Here is a 27,592-nt window from a genome sequence, read left to right as displayed (position 1 = left end):
GCGTACCTGCATTAGACACCAGTGTGCCTCTCTCAAGCATATCCTTGACCCACTTGTGGTCACTTTGTTGCAGGAGTGGCATGTTGCGTGCTTTGTGTCGACGGTCGTAGTTTTGTTTCTGCTTTTGTTCAATTCTTTTTAGATTTTCCATGTCTGTCCATCTGGGATTGAGCTGAGATGGAATTACAGGAACTGGTGTTCTAATTTTTCTGCCCATGAGAAGCTCGGCTGGACTGTGTCCATTCGCTAGAGGAGCAGCACGCTAGGCCATTAGGGCAAGGTAAGGATCACTTGATTTCTTCAGGAGACCTTTGACCTTTGACCTTTGATTGTCCTGATGGCCCGCTCTGCCTCCCGTTGCTCTGTGGGAAGTGAGGACTGGACGTCACATGACTGAAACTCCACTCTTGTGCAAACTTTCTGAAGTGCTCAGATGCAAATTGTGGGCCGTTGTCTGAGCACACCACATCCAGTATTCCATGACGCGCGAAGATGGATTTGCAGTGTTCCATCACAGCTTCAGATGTTGTATGAGTGAGTTTGGTCACTTCGAAGAATCTTGAAAAGTAGTCTACTAAGACCAGGTAATGCCTGTTGTTTTCTGTCTGAAACAGGTCTTGCTGGGAACTCAGTGGGTTGCAGCGTTTCTTTGAAGTTGGTTCTTTCACGACTGCACACATCACATTTCTCTATCAGTTGTGTCAAGTCTTTGCTAAGGCCTGGCCACCATACAGATTGTTTGGCCCTCTCTCTGCATTTAGTCATTCCCAGATGGCCCTCGTGCAGTTTATTCAGCATGTCTGCTCTAAGTGATGCAGGGATTACTATTCTACAGCCATAAAGTAGCAAACCCTCATGAACTGTTAGCTCACCTGAGAATGGCAGATAGGGCCGAAATGCTCTTTGTATGGTGAATTTATCCGGCCAGCCCTCCTTGCAGTATGTCTTGAGTGTGTGGGGTAGGGTGTCTTTGTCCTGATGTGTCTGTATTTCTTTAAGTCTTTTTTCTGTAGCTGGCAAGCTTGCTATAACTGTGTCCACATACAGGTTCACCTCTTCCTCCTGTAAGCGTTCTGCTGTGTTAGTGACGGGTGCTCTGGAGAGCACATCTGCAGTCGCGATGTCCTTGCCTGGCACGTGTGAGATATTGTAAGAGAACCTCATGAGTCGCATGCGTAGGCGCTGTATACGTGGTGACAGTTCATCCAGGCTCTTTGAGCCTAGCAGAGGAACTAAAGGTTTGTGGTCTGTCTCTATGTCGAAAGTCTTTCCAATGAGGAATTCAGAAAACCTCTCACAGGCCCATGTTGTGGCTAGAGCTTCCTTTTCAATTTGAGCGTACCGTTGTTCAGTGTTGCTAAGGGCTCTGGAAGCGTATGCCACCGGCTTCCAGTTTTTCTCACCTTGTCGCTGGAGAAGGACAGCCCCCATGCCGTAAGAAGATGAATCAGCTGAGACGAGTGTTTCTGCATTCGGGTCATACAGAGCAAGACCTAGCGGTGTAGTTAACTCTTCCTTAAAGCAACACCAAAGAGTTTTTTGTACCTTAAAATAATGTTTTCAAAATCATTTCAGTGGTTCATCAACTCCTAACAGGGTGAACTGCACTTCTGCATTCGCTTCGCGGCCCTCTATCAGCTATAACCGCACTATGTAAGTTTGCCAGATCGGGTAGCGGATCTGTAGTTCAATGGAATGAGACATAAGAAACTACAAATTTGACTTGCATCTGATGTTGAAATACATCGTACTTTCATAAAACTATGCAACATATTCTACCTTGTCTGTGGACATGGTTATTTGAAAAGCCAGTGCTGGATAAACAAATAGCGTGCGTGCGACAGAGGAAAGTTCTTTGGTGTTGCTTTAATCTTCTCAAAGGCATGCTGTTGTGGACCCCAGGCCCACATATTCGATTTCTTCAAAAGTTCTCTGAGTGGACGTGTTTTCTCAGCCAGGTGAGGCAGAAATTTGCCCAGGTGGTTTGTCATTCCCAGGAAGCGTCTCACCTCGCTGACGTTAGTGGGCTCTGTCATGGCCTTCACGGCGCTCACCTTGTCGGGGTCTGCACTGACGCCTGAGGCCTCGATGACCTGTCCCAGGAACTTTATCCTACTCTTTGAGAACTCACACTTGTCGTTGAGTGTCACATCCGCCTCCTGCAGACGTGACAATGCCATCTTCAGTCTCTCATCATGCTCTCTCTGCGTTGCTCCCCAGATGAGTACATCGTCCATCTGGCACACAACACCTTCAAGGCCTTCTAGTATGCGAGACATGTGCTTTTGGAAATGTTCTGGAGCCGACAAGATCCCAAAACAAAAACGGTTATAGCAGTACCGCCCAAATGGGGTTATAAAGGTGGTGAGGAGAGAGGACTCTTTGGATAACGGGATCTGCCAGAATCCAGCATTGGAGTCAAGTTTAGAAAAAACTTTGGCTCCAGCGAGCTGTCCTAATGTGTGTTCGACTGAAGGCAGAGGATGCTTCTCTCTCATCACTGACTTGTTCAGCTCTGTGAGGTCTGTGCAGATTCTGACTCTGCCGTTGCGCTTGGGCACCACCACCATGGGTGCACACCATGCAGTGGGCTCCTCCACCTTTGAAACGACTCCCTGCTGCTCCATACGACTCAACTCTTCTTTTACTTGCGCCATGAGTGGGAGAGATATCCGTGGGGGAGTGGAGAGGGAAAAAGGTTTTGGCCCTGGCTTTAGGACAATGGTGCACTCCCCCTCCATTTCCCCTAGTCCTGAGAAAAGCATTGGGAATTGTCTTTTTACAGTCTCTTTGGTATCCAGGCTGAGGTCATTCAGTCTGGCGACAAGCTGGAGTGTCATGGCAGCTAGTCCACCAAGAAGTGGCGTACGTAGCCCATCCACAACGTAAACTTCCTCTTGTGTGCTTTTATTGTCCTTACTGAGAGTGGCTGCAAATTTCCCTTTTTACCTTCAAAGGTGTTCCTCCTGGCCCATAGAGAATCTTTGTTGCTCTCAACAGCTTGTTGAACTGGCCCTGTGTGTACAGTTTTGCTGGGACTGCAGTGACGTCTGCTCCAGTGTCAATTTTGAACACTGCCTTGTGGTCTCCTCTGACATAGAGCCCAAGAAAGCAACGTCCTCACGTCCGCTGTCTGACTCCTCAGTCACTGCAGCTACATTCACTTCCATTTTCTTTCTAGTTTTGCAGACTCTAGCATAATGTCCTTTTTTTTCTGCATTGATTACACACAGCCTCTCTCGCTGGACACTGCTGCGGATGATGCCCTCGTGTGTCTCCGCATCTATTGCATTGCAGTTGTCTTTCCTGTGTCATTTTCTTAAAAGTCGGTCCACTGTGCTGCTTGTTTTGTTTTGAACTTGAGCTGCTGCGCTGACGTGTGTGCACATTATCTAGCTGAGTAGATAGATAGATAGATAGATAGATAGATAGATAGACAGATAGATACTTTATTGATCCTCAAGGGGAAATTCAAGGGTCTCAGTAGCATACATACATAACACACAACATGCACTTACAACAGAAATGGTAAACATTAGTATAGTATAAACATATAACTAAACTCCACTGTACAATAAAGACAGTAGAAGATAAGATAAGAAACTAACAAAACTAAATACTAAATACACTATATAAGTTAAATTAAGAAAGCCCAATGTGCTTGAGGGTGATCAAGCATAAGACGCTTGTAGTGACAGAGCCAGGACTTAGTATTGCAATAGAGTATTGCAGGCTTCTGCTTTAAAGTTTGCAATAGAGTATTGCAGGCTTCTGCTTTAAAGTTTGTCTTAAGCATTTCAAGCTGCTTTTTTACCTGCTCACTTTGTCGGGCCTTGTTGATGGCTTTCCCCAACGTCAGTTCGGAATCCAGCTGTAATGGATTTATTTTTTTAAGCGTTTATCTCTCAGGCCCACAACCAGTCGATCTCTCACCATTTCGTTGTGCAGAGCACCGTATCCGCAGTGCTCCGCGAGGCAATGCAGCGCCGTCTGAAAGCTGTCTGCTGACTCGCCAACTTCTTGTTGTCGTTGATTAAATTTAGCCCTCTCGAATATGACGTTCCTGCGAGTTTTGAAGTGAGCATCCAGTTTCGCTTTAACTGTTGCATATTCACCCGCCTCTTCGGGGGTTAAGTGCAGGGAAACTACAATGTCTTCAGCCTCTTCTCCCATTGAGTAAATAAGTGCATTCACCTGGTTTTCGTCATCTTGCGCGTCTAATCCTGACGCGATGCGAAACCTTTCAAATCGTTTTACCCACTTTGTCCATTCGCCCGCCTTGAAAGTAAATTTCTCCGGAGGAGTGACTTGAAACTGAGCCATGTTGCTGCCGTTCCGTAGATGCTAACGCTAACTCTCTGACTAGCCTGACACAATTTCACTCGATAGGCACGCAAACAATCCGCTCCAAAACTGGCGCACTATGTAGCCCTCTACACATTAATACTGTCTAGTTAACCGTGTTAACTTCTGACACCATGTTCAGTCGGCCTTGCAATATATTAGCTACTAACTGGGAGACACAAGAAGACGTGACTGTATCGTCAGTACTGTGTAACTTTATTGAACTCCCCCTACCTGGTTACATACAAAGGTTCCTACCCAAGTATTTCAACTAACACTACAAAGGCTCCCTTAACGTTGATGTGCATTCGTTGGGCTGAAGTGTCTTGACTGAACTACAAGGGCCTTTGAGATCTGTCACCTTCCTAAAGTTTGAACTTCAAATGTGAAGGCTTCCAGTATTTGGTCAGAGAGATCACTTGGGACTCTGCCAACATGACTGGGAAAGACAGATGTCCAGCGAGCTGCTGCTAAGCTGCCATGCTATGGCTAGCTGCATCGATCTGGATAGTGGGTACGCAGGAATTCAGAACTGATAGGCGTCTAGTGATCCAGGATTTGTCGCTATCAGAAGTCCACCGTGCTGCTGGTTTGTGGGTTAGCTTTCCAGCGTCTGCCCAGAAAACTGTACAGACGGCCGTTGGATGGTGTGCCATGATGCTGTGTCTGTGTGGCCATGCAGTGCCCATGGACTCATTATTGAGGTCGTCTGTGTCTGTCTTTGTCTTTGACTTTGAATAGCCATTGTGCCAGAAAATGCGTTGTATAACTACATTTAAAAAAAGAGAATGAGAGGGAGAGAGATAGATAGAGAGAGACAGACAGACAGAGAGAGAGAGAGAGCATTGTGTAGGACCAAAACATTTTCAAACATGATCTTAAAACCTGTTTCTTTCATATGTGTATGAAAAATGACTCCCTGTAAATGGGTGGTAATAGTGATACATTCAAATCAACAGGGCAGCCCTCTCTCTGACTGTGCCACTGTGATTTGGGCAGCCTTGATGCACATTTGTTTAGGCTCTTGGGGTTTTTGAGTTATGGGTGCCGATGGTGGTAACAGTGGAACGTGCCAATGGAAAATACATGTTATTTCCCTCAAGAAAGGCTTTACATACTTTAAGCTCAAGTTTCAGTTTTCAAGAATATTAATAGGCTCTCATGAAATAAACCAAATTGCAGCAGTCTATTTTGAATGCATTTAGAGACTTTCCAGAGTTTTTTCAGGCTATATATGCATTCAGCAAAAGTGATGAGAAGCTAGTGTTGCCAGCATTAAGTGGCTCATAGGAACCCTACAATAATGGACAAAGACAAATAGGATAAAACTTACCAATGAAGGCTTCTACTGAATCATTCTTACCCCTAGAAAAATAGAATGTAGGAAAGTGAGGTCAATGTTTTTATCAAATGTGCACAAATATAAAGCCAGACATAACCCAAATATCTTGGAATGGGCATTGGGAAATGTTGGATTTCTTTGATTTATTCTTTTATTTATATATCTCCATATTTGTTCGGCATACCACATATTCTTCTTGCCATTAAATATATTACATTCCTGAAAAGTATTACAGACAAGAAAGGAAGTTCATTTTTTAAAAAGAACTTCTGTCTCTGAGGATCTTGTCTTTTAATACATTAATGTCCATCGCTAATGGTCCAGAGTGAACTTTTACTGACCTCTATAATGTTAAAACTATCTGTTCAAAACTTTGCTGCAACAGACAGACACACACAGCCACCTGTTTCCTGGCACCATCTATCTATTCAACACACAAGCCTCTGCCTCTCCCCTTCAGCATCAACGCCGGCTGCTCCTGAGCCCTGGGAGCCACCTCACCTACTTGAGTGAAGGTGGAGGAGGAGGTGGTGGTGGTGGAGGTGCAGGCGTGGGTTATGTTAATTCAGACGGTGCTCAGCCGCTACCTGACAAACCCTCCGTGTTAACCTGGCTCTAGCCTGAAGCTCTCTCCCACACACTAGCAAAGGGTGCACTCTCAAGGGGACCATCGCTCTTCACTGCCTCCATCTTTTGCTCTTGCTTTGTTAACTCTCTCCTACTTTCTCTCTCTCTCTCTCTCTCTCTCTCTCTCTCTCTTTCCTTCTACATCTACCCCCACTGTCCCTGGTGCAGAGGGAAAAACAGAGACTGATGACAAACACGCTCAAATGACACACAGATACAGTCTCACAGACAACCACACATCTGCACAGTTACTTAAGTAGACACACAAAAAACAGAAACATAGACAACACACACACATACTCTCTCTATCTCTCTCACACACACACACAAACACAAACACACACACACACACACACTCTCTCTCTCTTACACACACACACACACCCTGGTAATAACCCTGTGGTGTTGGTATTTCTCTGCAGAGCCGCAGCTCAAAGGCATAGTTACCCGTCTGTACAGTCAGCACGGCTACTACCTCCAGATGCAGCCAGACGGCACCATGGACGGCACAAGGGACGAGAGCAGCTCCTTCTGTAAGTATGCTTGTGTGTATGTGTGTGTGAGAGAGAGATTGTGTAAGTGTTTGAGTGTGAGTGTGAGTGTGAGTGTGTGTGTGCATGAATGTGTTTGTGTTTGTGTGACTGTGTGTGTCTATGAATGGAGTACACATCCACAATTCCTTAACCTCATCATAACACAATACACATCCTCCTACATTTCCATTAGCTTCCACAGAGCTCTCTTCCCCCCCTCCATCCTTTCCCTTCTCTCATTCCCCCTCCCCTTCTATCTCTCTCTCTCTCCTATCCCTCTCCATCCCTCCATCCTTTCCCCTCTCTCACTCCCCCTCCCCTTCATCTCTCTCTCTCTCTCTCTCTCTGAGTGTGCTGTTTGGGTGACATGTGGTCTCTGTGCGATAATTAATCGGAGAGCGGTGGCTTGGCGTGGGGCCGCGGTGTGCTGACTGGACACTGGCCAGCTGTATTACACCCTGACACAGGTCATCAGCTCCAGTTAAAAGCCCATTTCACTAAAGCTGACCCCAGTGGTCCAGCACTGTGCCACTGATGGCTGGTGGTCCAGGCTATGTGTGTGTGTGTGTGTGTGTGTGTGTGTATGTGTGACTGTGAGAGTGTATGTGTGTGTATGTGTGAGTGCATGGGTGTTTGTGTGTGTTTTCTGTATATGTGTGTAAGTGCTTGTGTGTTTGCTGTGAGTGTGTTTCCTATCAGTGTGTGTGTTCGTGTGTGAGGGTATATGGGTTGAGGGGATGGGCTGGGCTTAGGTCGGGGCAGATCAGCGCTTTCCTGCCACCTGTCCATCTAACCTTCAGCATGGTACAACAGCAACAGCTGTGCTTCATATGCACTGATCCAGTGTGTGTGCATGCATGTGTGTGTTTGTGTGTGTGGGGGGGGGGGGGGGGGGGGGGGGAAGCCGGCATTGAGATGCACTCCTGGTTTACGCTTTCAGTTTTAACGTTTGGGAATGGGAAGACTTGCAAAGATATCTCTTAATTTAAGCATAACCAAGTCTTAAATGTGTCATGGCATTTGGAGGAGTTAAGTCAGTGTGTGGCCTGTGATATTACGAGTTAAAGTCCCCATAGTCAGTTGTCACTGCAGTGTGATGCTGTGACATTTTAGTGTTATGACACCTAAAACCTAAACCTGTCATAACAATTATTACTAATATTCACATGTGACTGTCAAATCACTGGACATCATCTGTTATAATAACTAAGGACAGGCTATGTTTATGACATGGAAATGTCATGTTATAATGTTAGATATGACCCATTAGATATGGGTTGATGCAAAAAGCAACTAGGTTGCTGATGACAGGACCACAGTGATCTATATAGCCAGCCCATTCCATGTTAAAGCTTGTGCAGAACACCATCACAAAACTGTCCATCAATAAGAACTTAATTATGAGAGGGATTTGAGACACAGAAAAACACATCTGTTATGCACAGCGATGTCAGATGTTGCACAGCCCTATTCATAACTGGGCTGTCACTCTCCTTACTATACATGGCACAGCGCAAGATGCTGAGTTGCATTCACAGGCATAAAGCTTAGCACTGCGAGCCGGATGAAATCTGCCAACTGACAACAGGACAATTCACTGGCAAGAGGGGAGGACAGAGGAGGAGAGAGGAAACAGCCATGTGAATGATGAACTGATGTATAGAGGACAGATAACGAGAGATTATGGATGGATTGGTGGATGTGGGTGGAAAATGTACTGTATAATAATCTTGAAAACATTAATAAGCTAAAGAGGTTGATAACAACCAAATGGTTCCAAATACCAATGGAATTTGTACCATTTTATTACTGTACATTAGGGTAGAAACCCATACCATAATGCAATCAATATAATCAAATAGTGTGTGTGTGTGTCCCAACATGCTGTGTAGAACACATTATTGAGGCAGAGGGAGGGGAGAAAGATCAGTTCATAGGAACAATAGAAGAGAGCAGAAGACCATTGTACCAACAAAGCTCTCAAAGAGCCACAGTCGACATGCATTCAAAGCCAGAGTAGCATGACTGTTACCATGTGCAAATGTACAGTATACGTCTTCATTCTTGCACAGCATTACATGCGTGCCTTTGTACTCTTACTTTGTACTCACTGAGGGCACTGCAGCGAGGCGTCTAAATGGCTCCAGACTCGTTGCGTTGCATTACTATTACATGTGTACAGTAATTACTCCTGTGAAGAAAGACTAGCGTACTGTGGAATTCGGGCCCTTTCAAACGCTCTCTGGAGGGCCTGAGGTGAAGACAACACTGCAAGGACTTTGGGCGAATTTGACTGCAGTTGCACGAGGCTCATTGTGGGAGCCGGCGCGCTTGATGTGCCATACGAGAGAGTCAGCAGAGAACAAACAGAGGACAGAGCGGCTTACTGGGTTTTCCTGTCTCTCTCACTTTCTTCCTCAATGTCTCATGTTCCCTCTATCTCCTGTCATCTCCATCTGTATTTTTTTCATGCAGTTCCTCAATACCACTACCCTACCCCCCCCCCCCCCCCCCCTGCCCCCAACACCACCACCACTCACACACCCCACCACCCTCAGCCTCACTCTCTTCCTGTTAACTTCCGTCACGATTCCATTTCATGCGGCTGTCATTTCCTCCTGTGCGTTCTATCTTTGGTGTTTGCCTCTCTATATCCTTGCGCTCTCCCTCTCTCTTTCTCACCAACACTCTCTCCCCCTCTCTTTTTCTATCTCTATCTCTCTCTCCCTCCGTCTCACACCTCTTCATCTTCCTGTCATCCCTCTCTCTTTATTCTCCTATCCTCTTGGGGTGGGGTCCTGCTCTCCGCTCCGCGCGGCGGGGATGACGAGTTTGACAGGTGCCGAGTGTAATAAAAATTGAAGTGGCGTGGTGGTGATCACGGCCTCTTCTCTCCCCTCGGAGCCCGCATCAGCATCCCCATCCTCATGACAACACCCCCCCCCCCCCCCCCCCCACCGTCTCTGGGGGCCCCTCACTGCAGAGACCCCTGTCAGCGGAGAGTGATTGTGCCAGGGCCATGCCAGGTCAGGCCCCAGGAAATCCTCCCTGCTCCTCCCTGGCTGACTGGTGTTTGACACGAGTACATGTGTGGATAGAAAAGGCTGACTGTGTGTCTCCTGTCACCCCCCCTCCCCCTTTCTTTCTCTCCCTATCTTTCTCTCTGTCTCTTTCTCTCTCTTCTTTCTCTCTCTCTCTTTCTCTCTTTCTGCCCGGCAGCACAGTTCAACTTGATTCCTGTGGGCCTGCGGATAGTGGCGATCCAGGGGGCAAAGACTGGGCTCTACCTGGGCATGAACAGCGAGGGGTATCTCTACACGTCGGTGAGTGACTGCCTGTGCTGGCCATTCTGATGAAAATGATGATGATGATGATGGTGATGATGATAATTAGGTCAAGGATGATGATACCAATACTGATAAAAATCTTATAAAAAATGTGTTTAAAAAATGTCCAATGGAAAATACCCATTATGGCACACGGTGTTACAGTGGTACCATTTCTATATGAAGAGTTTGCTTCCAAAAGCAATAGCCACCATTTTAATGAATTTTCATAATATTTTTTTTACATTTTGTTTTCCAAGTAATTTCAGTAGAACTGTAATTGGGTATAGTTATTTAATTCATCGTTACTCAATCAAAACAGCACAACTGCAATTTTGATTGATATTACCTGAAATACATAATGAAATAGCCTGACTTTTTAATGTTTTTAAAAACGGAGATATAGCGTTTTGGGAACAAACTTTTTCATATCCACTTTGTGGATTGTGTGCCAGTAGCATCTATAGTAGTGAAATCATTTCCATATCCCATTGCCTTTGATGCTCACTCTATTAAGTTTTATTTATTTATAATAGTGGTAATGGCTATAATGATAATGGATATGATAATAGGGATGAATGGGGTGCATGAGTGTGATGCATTTTTCATCCATTATATGAGATTTTTGGTCTGCTTTTTTCAGCTATACTGTACGCCTACTCTGGGGAATTAGGCCATAGTGTTTGCAGGGTCTATGTGACAGCAACCATTGTTTGAAGTTTCTCACAAGCTAAGATAAATGTAGCTGAAACCATAATGTTAACAATAGCTGTTATGACAATGACAACGGAGACGGATGTTGCTCTTAACGACTTTCAGCACAGGCTGCCACAGGCCACAGTGTACTTCCACTGGCCCGCAAAGTAAGACATCCATTTGGATGATTCCTCGGACGCTGCCATTATTAGGGTCATTGTGTGGGATGAAGTTTCGAAATCCCATCCCAGTTTTTCCTCTTGGTGCTGTCACAGAGAGATTGCTGTTTGGAGGGAGCACAGGAGCTCAGCTAAGCTGCTTTGTGATAATGCCCTTTGTGAACAAGCGCCACACAAATGCGACTGAATTGAATAGATCTGGATAGAGAGTATGATCCTCGGTCTCAGAGGGAGAGTGGCTCACTGGTTGTTGCTGCTTTTGATGTTGTTGTTGATGATGTGGTGTCTTTTTGCATGATGGTGTGTGTGTGTGTGTGTGTGTGTGTGTGTGTGTGTGTGTGTGTGTGTGTGTGTGTGTGTGTGTGTGTGTGTGTGTGTGTGTGTGTGTGTGTGTGTGTGTGTGTGTGTGTGTGTGTGTGTGTGTGTGTGTGTGTGTGTGTGTGTGTGTGTGTGTGTGTGTGTGTGTGTGTGTGTGTGTGTGTGGGGGAGACAAACTGGGGCAGCCGTAGCCTACTGGTTAGCACTCTGGACTTGTAACCGGAGGGTTGTCGGTTCGAACCCCGACCAGTAGTCATGGCTGAAGTGCCCTTGAGCAAGGCACCTAACCCCTAATTGCTCCCTGAGCGCCGCTGTTGTTGCAGGCAGCTCACTGCACCGGGATGCGCTGAGTGTGTTTCACTAATTCACAGATTGGGATAAATGCAGAGACCAAATTTCCCTCACGGGATCAAAATAGTATATATACTTATACTTATACTATAAGTGAGTAAGCTGCTGGCAGTGTCCTAATAGTTCAGCAATTAAAATGTTTATTGTTATCTTTACACCATGTTCCTACCATTAGGTGTGTAAATAACACTCTACAGCCATTAACACTTTTCATTGAAGACCATCTGCTGTAGATGCATGCAGAGCTCCATGGGACATTAACAGCAAACCCACACCTTTGCATTAGTTAAAGGAAAAAGCTCAGCTGCACACCAAATGCAGCTCTGAGAAGGCATTAATCCACGCGAATCCGGAACATTCCGGCCAGAGTCCAAAGCTGACGTCAAGATAACTTCCTAATAGCCTGCTCCACCGCCACCCCCCCCCCCCCCCCACCTCACCCCAACACACACACACACACACACACACACACACACACACACACACACACACACACACACACACACACACACACACACACACACCCCACTCTAGCTCAGCACGTGCTGTCTTTCACCCAGGGTCCAGTGTAGGTTTCTATTAAGCACTTAAGGTGACCGAGTCCCCTGTTGGTTTGATTTAGCTTCCAAATAAGCAATAACAACAAGGGATTAGCCCTGTGCAGTGTGACCAATTACCCGGGCGGCGTTTGATGTTGAGTAAGGCTGAGAGGTGGCACACTGGTGTGCAAGGTGAAAAGGGTTATTTACACAGTCCCCGCACGGACACATGGCAGAGGAGACGCAAGACAATTATGGCAAAATGACAAAGTGAGGGTTAATGTATGCGCTACTGAAGTGTGATGTGTGCGAACGTTTTGTGTTTGTATATATATATGTGTGTGTGTGTGCTTGTGTGTGTGTGTGTGTGTGTGCGTGTGTGTCTGTGTCTGTGCATGCGTGTGTATGTGTATATTTGTGTGTGTGTGTGTGTGTGTGCGTGTGTGTCTGTGTCTGTGCATGCGTGTGTATGTATATATTTGTGTGTGTGTGTGTGTGTGGGGGGGGGGGGTAAAAGAGGGATAGAGAGGGTGAGAGAAGAGAAGGGAAGTGATAGAAGAGGGAGAATCTGAGTAAGAGCGAGAGAGAGAAGCGAGCGAGAGGGAGGGAGGGAAGGAGGGAGTGAGGGGTGTTGACAGAATATCCCAAAGCTGGAGATTAGAATTCAGGGCTGAGAGAGAGCTTTTGTCTCTTGCCTCTCTGTGAACTAAGAAATGAGGGGATTTTCTCGGCAGAAGTGGAGAACGATATTTGGTTCAAAGGGAACTCACTCTTTTATTCACGCAAGGATCACTGTGGCTCCTCTGCGCCGTGCCATACGCTGGGGCATCCCCACTTCTCTCACTCCCTCTCTGACTATTTTCCCTCTCTCCACTTTTCTCTTACACTCTTGTTTTTCACTGTCACTTTTTTCTCGCTCTCTGTCACCGTTGTCTCTTTTCCTCTCTTCCTTTTTCTCCCTCTCTCTATCCCTATCGCTCTTGCTTCTCCCTATCTATCTTTGTCACCTTCTCTCTCTCTCTCTCTCTCTGTTTTGTCCTACACTCCCCTTCCACACACACACACACACACACACACACACTCCCTGATCTCCTTTGAATCCTCACTCTGTCCTTCGCGTCCTCTCCTCGCGTCCATCCTGTCCCCTGTGACCTTCCCTTCCCACATCGCTCCTCATCTTCCTTGTTTTTCCCTCGCTTTCACCCTTCAAATGCCTTGTCCCTCTTCCGCTAACCCCCCCCCCCCCCCCTCTCTCTCTCTCCTCCCTGCCTGTTTTTAATTCTCCGCTGTTCTCCCTGTCCTGTACCTCCTTGTTGCCCTCCTTAGGATATCCGGCCTCCACTCCACTCCTCTCTCGTCCTTCCTGTCCTCTCGTCCACTCCGCAGTGTCGCTTGCCCTCCCCTGACCTGCCCCGTCCATGCCGATCCCTTCTCTCCACTTGTGTCTTTGCGGCATCTCTAGGGATAATGGTCCCTATTTATGCAGAAGATTAACGGGCACATCATTAAGGTCCAATTACATGCAGCTTTAGTTTTGATAAGATGATTGAAATTGCCCTCTGGATGTTTTTCCTGCGAGGGATGAGACAGAGTGTGTGTATGTATGTGTGTGTGTGTGTTTAGTCTGAGAGCATCTACCTTAAGGGAGCTTTGAAAAAGCATCCATGACCTCATTACAGGCACATTAAAAAGCAAGACTGAATATGAAGGTGTTCAGTGAATATATGTCTCTGCATGGTTTAATGTTGTAATGCTATTTAGCTGTTTATGAAAATGTAGGGCTTATGATTAAGATGTGTGGGGGCATGTGTGTGTGTCTATGTATGTGTATGTGTATGTGTATGTCTATGTGTGTGTGTGTGTGTGTGTGTGTGTGTGCGCGCGCACATGATTATACCTGAGTATACATAAGTCTGTGTCTGTATTTATAAACATGTGCAAGTGTGTCTGTGTATATTTGTGCATATGTGTTTGTCTGTCTCGTGTGTACTATTCTTGTGTGTGTGGGAGTATGTGAGTGTGAGTGAGTGAGTGTGCGTGTGTGTGTGTGTTCTTATGCACTTGTGAGTCAGTGCGTGGGTGTGTGGAAGTATGCTTGCATGTGTGTGATCCCCCTCATTAAAGATGCGCGGAGAGGCTCACTCCTCTGGAGAGGACATCAATGACAGAGCAGACAAATGTTTCGTGCTGGTGACAACAAGCCCATCACTGTCAGCAGCCGCACAGCACGGGAGGAATGGAAAGAGGGAGAAAAGAAGAGAGAGAGAGAGAGAGGGAGAGAGAGAGGGAGAGAGAGAGAGGAAGAAGAGAAAGGGAGAGGACGAGCGTTGTGTGACAGCAGCGGCACGGAGGACAACTCCTGTGGGAGAAGACCCTGTTTTAAAGCTATTCCCCTCCTCTTTACTTTCTCTCTCTCGTTAATTTTTACTTCTGCTCTCTCTCTCTGTCTCTTTTATCTCACTTTCTCTCCCTGCCCTCTCTCTCTCTCTCTCCTGCTCTCTAGTCCTATCCTCCTCTGGCTGGATGCCATTCAAATATGCTCTCTCAACATAACTGTAAAAGCACATAACGTACTGGGAAAGCAAATCAAAGAAACCTTTTTAAAACGGAGAGTGTCAAAACCCCTCATTACATTACCACTTATAATTTGGGCGGATTCCATTTTGGAAATAAAGTCCACTACATTCTCTCTCTCTCTCTCTCTCTCTCTCTCTCTCTCTCTCTCTCTCTCTCTTTCTATCACACTCTCACACACTCACACAAACACCACACACACACACACACACACACACACACACACACACAAAGACATTAAAATATGTACACACACACACACACACACACACACACACACACATACACAGTGTGAAAGCATAGCAATAAAACACTTGAGAAATCAGAATAGACTCCATCATCCTCAGCAGCGCTTATTTGCCCCCCACAAAATGTCCCATAATCTTCCTCTCAGGTGCCTTTGAGCTGAAATCTAGGCTATGATGGTCAGCGAGGCGTGGGCTCAGTAGGGCCCCCTGGGGGCCAGGAAGGAGGAGCGCGCACAGAGGGGAAACTCCATGTCATTGGTCTGCTGCTGCAGGGAGACAGGAGGCTCGGCTACCTGCGGTCGGCCCCAGGAAAATGGCTCCCCGATAAAAATAGAGCTCAGTCCTGTCCTGACCCACTTTATCATCTGTGTGTTCCGGAAAAACCCTCCTGGGCTCAAAGAAGGGGGGAGGGGAGGGTGGGCACCGCGGGTGAGGTGGGCTGTGGGTGTATGCAATTGGAATTGGTGTGTGTGCGCGTGTGTCTGTGTGGCTTTGCATGAGTGTGTTGGAGAGTGTTTGTATGGGTTTATATTTTGTGTGTGTGTGTGTATGTGTGTGTGTGTGTGTGTGTGTGTGTGTGTGCGCGCCTGTGTTTGTAATTCAGTAAGCCATGCGCGTGCATGTGTGTGTGTGTGCGTGTATGTATGGGTTTGTGTTATGTGTGTGTGTGTGTGCATGTACCTGTGTGTCTCTACTTCAGAAAATGCGAGGCTGACACGACTGAAAGATTGCACCACCTTTTCCGTCCCACAGATTTATCCATTCTGTTCAATTTGCTCAGACCACTTCTCTGATCATTTATGTTCATAATCTGACTCAAGGCGCTACATTCTAGGTAGAGTGTCCTCCTGTTTGGGCATTTGCCTGGCTTTTTGACAAGTGCTCCACAGCAAGCAATGCTTATAAGTAGCAATGTAGCAATGATACAAGTACTCCACAGCAAATAATGCTTATAAGCAGCGATGATAAAAACAACTCGTTCTCTGCGGTTTCACAGAGGCTACACTATCTCTGCGTACCAAACACATTGGTGAACAAGACCACTGGTATACTGGACAGCAGACTCTCACATGAACAGTTGCAGTCTGATGCATAGTGGTTCTGCATAGTCTGTGCTCTCAAGAGGGGACATGCTCAACGTGAAAGGGTTAGCTAACATATCATATTATTACAAAATAGTGATGAATTATCAATTATGTCTCACAAACACTGATATAAGCATCATAAAATGTACATCAAAAACATACATCATATGAGAGTAGCCTCATATCTTAAATTATACAATTTACCTTTCCAATCACACTAAGTATCACCATGGTTTAATGGTGTTAATGGGTGGTAAAAAGCTAATGTTTCTACATTCTAGCTAATGTTCACTGTCAGGAACAGGTGTATAGACTAAGCAAAAATTTGGGGGTGTCCTCATTTTGGCCCATTTGTCCTCAATTTTGGACACAAGTGTCCTCCTTTTTTTAGAGTCTGACCGGTGGTTATCCTACTTACTTCGTGTCTGGTCGAAAAGGTAAGCGCTGCAGGGATTTTTTTTTTCAAGCAAGGTCATTCTGACACTTCCTTAGCCTGCATCTTGGTTTTCAACTTCTGGCAGACACAGCTACTCTAATCTCCACAGTTTGATCCCTCATTTACTGAGCTGTCCCATCATTTAATTCAACAATATAGCCTATTTAACCAAATGGCTATGTATGCTAGCTAGACCATGCAACTACAAAGCTACGCAATGTTACACAGTTAATAATCCATTAGGCTATCATTCAATGGATTCTTATTTTGCCAAAAGAAAGAGAGTGAGGATAGAAGCAGGCTTCACTCAATTTGTCTACTTTTAAACTTTAAGAGTGCTGGCCTGGATAGTTATACATAAAGGAAAGTAGGAGAGAGGCCGCACTATGCATATACTCTTTTATTTGCACATACGCTTGAAGAAGGCACACGCCGACACGCGTATGTGCAAATAAAAGAGTATATATGCATAGTGTGGCCTCTCTCCTACTTTCCTTTATGTATAACTATACAGGCCAGCAAAATTAGAGAAAAAAAGATATTCACATCCAGCTGTCTTCAACAATGTGTAATAAGCAATATCTCTATGATATGATAAATTGATTAAACCATCCTTAAGAAGGAAGAAGCTGAAAAAACTGACATGGAAGTAGGGTATTTTAAGAGTAAAAGAGCAGTATATGACAGCAGTACATGATTTGTACTAGTTTGCTCATAAGTGGGTATAGTAAAGAAGTATATCATCTATCAACACTCTGATACCCATGCAGAGAGATGATAATGACCACGACAATAACGGCCCTGTGAGGGTCTTAACACACCATTTTAACCCACTGCCTGATATGAGTTTGACACCCCTGGGCTACAAGGTAACATAGCATGGCTACATACAATGTTACAATTGGGCTAATAGCCTAATTAAGATACATCAGTAGATTGCTACATTGGACAAATAGTTCAGGAAGATAAAATCATTACCTGTCCAACAATGCATGACACATTTAAGCTCTTCAAAAACCTCTTGTTGACAATTATTACATCCTCCTCCTGACCTGCTGGGACTGAGGTTGCCACACGACTAAAGCTGCACTTTCTGTGTCGTTCTCTGACTAGCCACTAGCTTAGCAGTTATGTCTTCCTAGTATTGGAAGTTAAGTGCAATGGGTAGCCTAGCCTATGCAGAGCCCACTAGCTTAGCAGTTATGTCTTCCTAGTATTGGAAGTTAAGTGCAATGGGTAGCCTAGCCTATGCAGAGTGTGAGGAGGTAGGCATAAGGTAGGCAAGGTATGCCATTCAGTCATTTCATTAGTCATGTCTCTGTGCTGCCTGGTGGCCAACTGGTTTGCTTTGAACTGGGAAGTGAGTGATACATGATAACATTGATGAAAAAAGGCATCTACTAGTTTCTTATCACTACTTAATCTTTGCTTGGTGTATTTGCTGTTAGGGATTGCCTCTTTGGACATTAAATATTTTCTGTGTTGCAAAGAAATGCTTTGGTGATGACCTTGATATCATATCCATTCTCATCTCCACCACTGAAGTGGTAAAGGAACATCTTCAGTTAGCCTACCTTTCCACTAATCACATAAATAATTCTCCTTGCATGTAGCTTGCTTTCATGTGTCTTTATTTGGCTCAATAGGCCTAGCCTACATTTTACTGTAAATTATGAAGACCACAGCAATGAGTATACTTGCTTGGGTAACTGTGCTGGATATTTATCAATTCAGCACAATACATTTCATCATTCCACACACAGTGACAATTTTAACAAATAGCACACCAACAAATTAATACAGAGTGTCATTACACTTGTCCTACAAAGGTTAGTATCCAATTAGTGTGCATGCAAATAGCAATTCTTCTGGACTTTGATGTCATGACATTTGTGTCCCGACTTTCATTATGTCACACACATACGGTAATAAAAGGCATGTTTGCCTGTGTGTAAATTGCACATGACTGTGTGTGTGTGTGTGTGTGTGTGTGTGTGTGTGTGTGTGTGTGGGTTTGTGTCTGTGTATGTGTGTGTGTTTGTGTTTGTATGTGTGTGTGTGTGTATGTGGACTTGTGTGTGTCTGTGTGGATTTGTGTGTGTGTGTGTGTGTGTGTGTGTGTGTGTGTGTATTCCTGTGCAGCACTCCTATCTCCTCTACTGGTAGACACTGCTGCATTCCTAGCTGGTTCTGTGCTCCGCGCTGGGTGGCATTGAGATGCGGGGGACATAAACAGTGCGATATAATCGTTCCCGGCAAACAGGGCAGAAAGGGCAGGAAAACATTGTTAGAGAGAAAGTGGAACAAAGCAGGGCACTGGCTGGAGGTATACAGCTCTCCTGACATGAATAAGTCAAATGTTTCTATTGTCATTCTCTTTTGCAAGCTGCGTGCGTACACACACACACACACACACACACACACACACACACACACACACTTACGTCTTTACAACACAAGGACACACCCACACACCCCTAAGGACTCTGATCTACACACTCACATACACAGACTTGCACCCCCACACATTTATATGCCCAAGGGCACACACACACACACACACACACACACACACACACACACACACACACACACAGTTTCTCTCTTTTTTCCTATTAAGTATATTTTGCGCTCAGTCTGGGACTGGCACTAACAGTCCACTGAGTGATGTGACATCTTGGCACCACCGCAGTAGATGTCAGTGACTAACATTCAGAAGCAGAATCTTATTGACAGAGGTCCTCTGCCTGTCACTCAAACAGAAAACAAATTCACCCATTGGTTGTAAAAAACACCTTTTCCCCTCCCAGCCCCACCCACTCCATTAGGCTTTGTCACTGTCTGTATGTGTGTTGCTAGGGACCTTCATGGCTTCCCAGGCAGTTATGCTAGCAGACAGCTTGATTGCTTTTATCCCCTTTTGACCCTTGCTGATACTTATTGTACATCGAGGCATTACTTACATAACTTACATACGAGACTTACATAATGTGACATAATAGACGCAGCATCTGCAAAACCCCAACAACGCATTGTCTGCCATGATCCATTGTATTATGGGTAAAACACATACTACAAAACATCTGCGTGTGTGTGTGTGTGTGTGTATCTGGGTGTTTGTGGGGTGACATGATGTGAATATAGGAGAGAAAAATAGATTGCATACTGTATATATATTATTAATCCAAACTGAAATACATACCAGTCTATGAGGTATATTTGGCCTTTCACACATTCTCCTATTTCAATGATCTGACTTACCAGCACCAAATGTGCCTAATGGTAATGGTGTTTACCAGATGCGCTCATCCAAAGCTGCTTAAAACATTATAATACCATAAACAAAAAAAATAATAAATAAATTACATCATCATAATAATACAATCATCAATATAAAGCTTATACTTATTCTATATGAATATTCTGAGGATGTGCGCAAAGCTGGCATGATTCATGCTGGGAAAATGAGTGCTTTTGAAAGAGAGAAAATACATATGCAAATGGTTAATTCTCCTTCCATTAACAAGACACATTCTATAGGGTATTTAACACTTCTGAGTTATGGTTTAAGATACTTACCTCATCTGCATTTTTTTCCCAACCTCATCACCTATTCAGTTGCTTCTCCTCCATTAAAGCCTAATTCTCATTAATAATGGAGCTGCATTAGGAGCTTTGTGCTCAAGTCTCAGGCTTCTATTAGACAAACTTGAAAGAGAATGCAAGACGTTTCTGCCGGTCAGTTGTGGTAATTAATTCAGTTGGACCATTGAAAATGGTAGCAGTGTATGTGTGAATTATAAATGTAATGAACCTGCGGGTTTGATAGACAAGGTCATTATTTCACTGGGAACTCGACAGCGGCAGAGATCGGTGGAGGCAATCAAAGCTGCATCATCTGCCAGAGTCAGCCTCTCCCCTCTGATGAAAACACTGGCAGCGACTTTATTGATTTTAGCGGAAAATGAAGACGACTTTGCCCCTCCGCACTGGAAAAAGGGGACGGCGCGTGCACTTTAAATTGGACCCGTTCTGTATTTTTCCTTTTTTCTTCATTTTCTTCCTTCGTTTTTTATCGGAGAGGTAGAGCAGCGTTCCGCTCTTTGCACAGGCACTCCCTGGAGGGTTTAGCACTGTAGAAGGCAGCCACCGCTAAGGGAGAGAGGCAATGGAGGAGGTGGAGAGAGAGAGAGAGAGAGACACAGAGAGAGGGAGGTTAAGAGGCAGTTATCCTGTTTTAGTAGCATGGCAGAAAAATGCGGAGGTGCGGCCTTTATGGAGCAGGTAGAGGAGATGTAATCAGACACCGATGCAAAAGGGAGGGGGAAAGGAGGAGGAGGAGGAGGAGGAGGAGGGAAGGAGGAGGAAGAGGTGGAGCGAAGGGAAGGTCGGAATACCGCACCGCATGATAAAAGGCTGCTCCCGGTCCTCAGGATTCTCCGCACGGAGGCCGGATATTACCCCTCTCTCCCAGTTTCATTAGAATTCATTGTGCTGGCAGATGCGGAGAGGGAGCGAATGAGAGAGAGAGTGGGGGACACTGCCAAAATCAGTCAATGAGTCAAAGCCAAAAGATTACATTTTTATCATTATAATTAGTGTTATTTTCTAGTTAAGTTTATAATTTTTCAAATTTCAAATTGTGTCCATCATAGCGGCAAAGGAAATGTTGGTGACTTGCAATTCATCATGTGAGCCAAATGCATGGCGTTCTGTCACTGCTGATGATTTTGTCCTTGTGTTGTTTCGATTCAGGGATATCGGAAGAAACCATATTGTGCTTCAACCCGACACTTAAGGTTTATTATGATGTGTGGGGCTGTGCTGTGGTTTAGCCCAGATCGGTGCTAAGGTCATGACCTTTCTCAGTCAGCGTCAGCTGTCAGTGGGAAGCATGGGCAATGCCACCACGGTCACCACACACTCATCACAGAGAGGTCGCCTGCCCGCCACTCGTGCGTCTCCTGGGTGATTAGTTTTTGAGCCGAGACCAACTCCTCTCATCCCTCTACCAACTCCTCCCTCGCTCTCTCCCTCCCTCCCTCTCTCCCTCCCTCCCTCCACGCGTGTAAGAGTGACTGAGAGCATCCGAGCTGTCAAGGGCCCAGAGATGGACTCGTCCCCTCAGGACGTAGCCTGAGACATGACTGCGCAGACAAAACACAGGCGGAGCAAGCGGACTAGCGGGACAGACAAGCAGACAGGCAGGGCTGTGTGTCCAGAACCATAAGTCCTTTCTGCCGACGGGGAGTGTGTATGTGTGTGTGTGTGTGTGTGTGTGTGTGTATAAGTGTGTGTGTGTGTGTGTGTGTTTGTGTGTGTTTTTGTTCTGGATAGCTTGAATACACCAGAGCCCTGTCTGTTTTTCAACAGCCTCCACCCCTTGCTTGTTTCCAGCCTGGCATGATGGAGGGAAGGAAGGAATGAAATAAAGAATGAAAGAGAGGGAGAGAGAGAGAGAGAGAGAGAAAAAAAAAGCCTCCAGTCAGCTGTTTCAGGCCTGTTGCGCACACTAAATCAATCCTGTAGATTGGGTTTGCTCTCTGACAAGGAAAGGACCCCGTAGATGACTGAGAGAGATGTATACTTGTCGCTCGTGGTTACTGTCACCAGGCTAAGCTGGGCTGTGCAGGGTGGGGTAGGGTGGAAACGGGGAGAGATGGAGGCCTCAGACGCAAACAGACACTGGCCCAGATATGGCCCTGATGTGGCACACCTGCGGCAGATCTGGCTGGGGGGGTGGGGGGTTTCTGCGTATGGGTGGCAAGCTGAAGAGTCTGTAGGAAATCTGTCAGGGCAGTGAGTCACAGTGAAGGGGTGATATAACCAATGAGGACGATGAGGCACCGACATGGGAGAAGTCAGAGCGCTATCTGTGCTCCCAGCTGACTGACGTGCTTCCAAACTCACCATGCAGTCTCTGTGTTTAGTTACACCACGCTGTCATACAAGATTATTCCTGCATCTGCTTGTGTGTGTGTGTGTGTGTGTGTGTGTGTGCCTGTGTGTGTATTTTGTTGAGTGTTTTCCAATTTTGTTGTGCGTTTTCACACATTTCTAAATATTCACTGCACAATGGGGTATGTCTAGTGCAGCATGTATGCGTCGAGGTTGCCTGTGTACATGTGTAGAGCCTCTTTTGGTGTGTGTGTGTGAGTGTGCATGTGTATGGGTGTGTGCATGTGAGAGCCCTTCTGTTTGGCATACCTTGGGGACCGCGTTAAGTTTATCAGAGATGCTAATGAATGCGGCCGCCGTGCCTAGAGTTATCTCCCACGCTCGTCCCGCGAGACTCCCACGCTCGCGCTCTCAAAGAAACACAAATACAGTATGAGCAAGGAGTCTCAATCTCCCCTGCCAACCCTCCCCGGGCTCATCTGGCACCAGGAATAATTGGCCACCTCTTCATCGCCGACGATCCCACCAGTCTGCCCATGCATGTTACTCACACGTGTACGATTGGCATGGATTTGGGCAAATGTGGGCAAATGTATTTTAGATGGGTAAACAGTACTTCCAGGGAGAAAGACACGCAGCTCTTTGAAGTGTTTTAAATAGACTCCACGAAGGTTTGCTTCATTGAAGAAGTGGAATGCATCATTGATGAATCTCCTTCATGGGTTTCCTCACAATCTGTATAAAAACCATTTGAGATTAAAACAAAAAACACCATATTGCTTTTTCACTTGCTTTTTTTTTTTTACTACAGTTTGCCATGCAACGCTTCATTGTATTTCCCCTTCAGGTTAATGTGCTCGCTCACTCGTTTCCTTCTGCTGCTTTTGTTTCCAGGAACACTTCAACCCCGAGTGCCGCTTCAAAGAGAGCGTGTTCGAGAACTACTACGTCACCTACTCCTCTATGCTGTATCGCCAGAGCCAGTCCGGCCGCTCGTGGTACATCGGCATCAACCGCGACGGCCAGGTTATGAAGGGCAACCGCGTGAAGAAGACCAAGGGCGCCGCCCACTTTCTGCCCAAAGTCATTGAAGGTCAGGCTCCCTGGTGACGCATAGTTTTCGGTTCAGCTCGAGTCATTTAGCTGTGGCATTGGTGTGGTAGGTGAATGGGGAGGGGGGTAGGATGAGGATAAAGCTTCGACCCCTCCAGTCCCCTGGGGGATTGCTGTCTGCGCAAAGGGGTTTATGTGGAGCCTTTGATGCGATTAATTGACCGTTTGGAAGCATTAATTGGCTGTAATGGTCGCCGCACCTGGCTTTGCAAGCGTTAATCGCAGGTTGGCTGCAGAGGTTAGCCAGAAATTCGAAGTCAAGCGGACATCATGAATAGTTAATCACCCTTTGCATGAGGGTTAATAGGATTTCTGTATCAAATGCCAGGACAGGTTTTTTGTTCTAATTTTGTGGCTTGGCTGAGGCTACCACTGTGTTTACATCTCTTAGGAAATAAAAACGTGTGCCCTCCAAACAACATTGATCAAGATTAATGTGACAAATCACAAGTCGTTACGTCAACTGTAAACACAGGGAAAAGTCAGCGGTGCGGGAAATACAGCTGAAACATTTCCATCACAATGTATGCTAAAGTGGCATTTTACGGGTGACCTTTATTGAATCGGAGAGGTGACTCCGGCGGTAAATCTTGCAAATTCTGGCCCAGCGCAAACATGAAATAATGAGAAGAGCACACCATGCTGATGCTGCCCTCCCCAGTGTGAGAAGCCAACAGTTAAATAAAACATTTGCCGACTGCGTGTTTACACTGGGAATCACACAAAATGCTTTGTTTGTCAAAATGACTGAGTGGGGTGTGTGTGTGTGTGTGTGTGTGAGCGTGCGTGGGGTGGTGGGGGGTTGGGGGTGGAAGGGTATATCAGCTCAGCTCTTGTAATCAGCCAGATCAACATAATTACTCTCACAGGACTCACATTTGGCCAAAGCAGCAACGATGACATGATAATAATACAGTATCTGAGGAATGTTTTGCTGTGTATGTGAAAATTGATGTTCCTCATTTCATAAGCCGGTGATGAGCATGGCGATGAGGAAACCATTGGCTTCTCCCTCAGTGTTGACAGTGGTTTGACTGGCATCAGAGAGATGCTGTTGTTTTGTTTGTTTACATCAGTTTATATTTCCCTCGACATCCCCCATGGTTAATTATAGTCATGTTTACCTCATTTTGTCCAGCTTCAGTTCAACTGAGAGAATTGTGAGTATCCTCGTGTCGAGTACAGCAGGCCATATCTGTATGCAACACGACATATTGGCACACAAAGCTAATATACACAAATGCATGCTAGTCTTCAACCACATGGGCTTAATGAAGAACTTGGCCTTTCATGTTATCTGTGATTATAGGTCTTAAGTACTTTGGTGTTATATCCTATAGGCTATCTTAGGCTATAGGCTATATATCCATAGTGGTCATGCATATAATGGGTTTCAGATGTACATGGAATGACTGAATAAGGGATTTGGTGTGATAATGTCCTAAATGGCGTTGTCCTGCTCCTCTGTCTTTTCCACAGTCGCCATGTACAAGGAGCCTTCGCTCCACGCGCTGGTCGGCGAGCAGAGCCCTCCATGCAAGACGGTCAAGACGTCCGACTCGCCGTCGCAACAGAACGGCAGGAAAGAGGCCCCCAAAGCAGACGCCTCATAGCACAGGGACCCCTGGCCAGGGGTAGGGGCAGCGGTGACACAGAGAAACTCAATCTCCCACCATGCACTGGGAGGCAGGAGGAGCAGTGGCGGCAGCGGCCAAAAAAGTGGCAGCGGCGGCGACAGCCAAACAAACAGGTGATGCGCTGGCCTCACGTGGGAGGGGCGCGCGGCGCTACGAGAGGAGATCACCGGGCCCTCATCGCGACGGCGTCGACAGAGAGTGGGCGTGCGGAGAGAGGAGAAGTTAGGAGAGGACCCCTGTTGTCATGGCGATCTCCGCCCCTGGGCCAGGCCAGCGGCACGCCGGCCCCGCGGAAGGTCCGCAGATCAGTCAGCAGACTCCGTCAGCAGACTCCGTCCGATCGCCCCCTTGCTCTTGTCACTCACACTAACTCGTCTGCCCCCTGCCCTGGCCCCCTCCATCCCAACGCCTGCACCACCGCTCCGCCCAGTGTTCTCCAGCACCCAGCACAGGCCACACAGCCTGGTTCATCTTCTTCTCTTTAAGACCACAGGAGGAGATTTTTTGTTTTGTTTTGTTTTGTATTCTTTTCTACTCTATTCATTTGATCTTCCTAACAAGTCTGAAAATTGAATGAGCATATAAGCTTAGTGATACATTGAAGAGCTTTTGGTATCAAGGGATCATTCATTGCCATTTTGCACACATTATTTAGTTCCTTCCCCACCCACCCAACCCTAACCTCTTTGGATGCCTGAATGTGCTTTGCATGAATGCAGATGGGTTTTTGTGTCAATATGTTTGTTTGGAAAAGTCTGTGTCCTTGTGTGTGTGTGTGTGTGTGGGAGAGAGAGAGAGTTTGTGAGTGTGTTGTCAGTCATAATCATTAGGCCGGATGGAACCTCTGTTGGTGTGTTCCTCCCTCTGTGAGTTACTATTATCACCCTGGTGACGCCAGCTCTCCACTGTCCGACCGTCCACCAACCAAACACTGAGCAAATCAGAGTCTAAACGGTAGAGGGAGGGGCAGGGGGTAAAAAATCAATTTTTATTGGACAGCTTCAACAGGATCTATTTCTATTGGACAGCAGTGGGAAGATTGATTTTGTTTGGACCAAAGCCAAAGGAACCAGTTCTATTGGTCAGAAAATGTCATTGAGCAGAACAACAACAAAAAGAGACAACATCTATTCATCATTCTTTTAACCTGTGTTGACACTCTGTGTATGTTTATGTTTATTTGTTTATCTGTTTGTTTCATTATATACTTCATTTCTTGTTAAGTCTTCAGGTTTAAGGTGTTATTTAACATGAACACAATTACAGTATAAACAAGGGGGTGATATAGGGAAATTCTATAGTATTTGTTAATGTGAACGCAGTGATGCCTACAAGTGGCAAAGCAATAAATTATCACTTCCAGGCCAGATATCAGTGGAGGAAATTCAGGTTGCACTTGTTGAAAACGCCTAAGGCTCAGGTTCAATCACGTCCCACCCCCCATCAGGAATACATTAGGCCGGGTGTGATTTAACTGTGTCACACCACAGAAGACTCATAGACAGAAACACACACACACACACACACACACACACACACATACACACACACACATTCACATGCATACACTTTTACCACTACATCATCTCACTCTGATGAAATCTCAACAAGTCTGCTCTGTATTTTTTTCTGGCAGAGGAGATAGTGCAGCAACCAAAAAAAAAAAAAACACCACAGCTCCAGATTATGACAGGCATTTCTTCTCCTTATTATTATTTTTTTTTACTTTTCTTCTCTTCTTTCCTTCCGTTAGCCTTTGAAGGAATTCTATCAGGGGATTTGTGCGGAGTTCAGCCATGACAGCTTAAATTATTCACACAAAAGCAGAGGGAAGCGGCGCCAGCCGCAACAGCAGCAGCATTAGCAATGGTGGCATTAGCGATGGCAGCGCTAGCGTTAGCGGCTCTCTCGGAGGCATCCGCCGCAGTCGTCGCATCTAGAGTGATTTTTTTCGGAGGCGGTGAGTGGGGGGGGCGGCTCCTCAGAACGGGAGCGTTTATCTGCAGCACTGCCACTGCTGCTAGCCGAGGGGCTCTTGGAAAATAAATGCAACTGGGGAGGATTAGAGTTTGTGTGTTTTTATTAACACCCCCCCACTGCCCCTCCCCCCACCATATTTTTGTCAGGCCCAAACTGCCACCTCCTCTTAAAAAAAAAAAAAAAAACTGCCACCTCCTCTTCATGCCCCTCTCTCCATTAAAAAAAGCTGACCTTTCTGTCACTAATTAATGCAAAAGAAAGGGATGTGCCCTCAGGGTTATTACCTGGTCAGCCCTCATTTTTAAAAGGCCCTAACTGTGTCACATGGTGTCTTCCGTAGCTGCCATCCTTAGCTGTCTTATTTTG

The 27,592-nt window shown here is 45.9% G+C and overlaps 1 protein-coding gene across 1 annotated transcript in view; it reads left to right on the top strand.

The window, feature by feature from the left end:
* fgf11b (fibroblast growth factor 11b) overlaps positions 1-25,222 on the top strand; it is a 46,631-nt gene extending 21,409 nt beyond the window's left edge. Inside the window, exons 2-5 of the mRNA XM_042093656.1 lie at positions 6,736-6,846; positions 10,066-10,169; positions 23,391-23,589; positions 25,089-25,222. Of these exons, the coding sequence (XP_041949590.1) occupies positions 6,736-6,846; positions 10,066-10,169; positions 23,391-23,589; positions 25,089-25,222 (548 nt within the window). The remainder of the gene's footprint in view (positions 1-6,735; positions 6,847-10,065; positions 10,170-23,390; positions 23,590-25,088) is intronic.
* Positions 25,223-27,592: the final 2,370 nt, after the last annotated feature.

This window comes from Alosa sapidissima, chromosome 5 (assembly GCF_018492685.1).
Source record: "Alosa sapidissima isolate fAloSap1 chromosome 5, fAloSap1.pri, whole genome shotgun sequence".
NCBI classification, from domain to species: Eukaryota; Metazoa; Chordata; class Actinopteri; order Clupeiformes; family Clupeidae; genus Alosa; species Alosa sapidissima.
The sequence above is the reverse complement of the archived record's forward strand: the minus strand, read 5'-3'. Positions and strand labels throughout refer to the sequence as shown.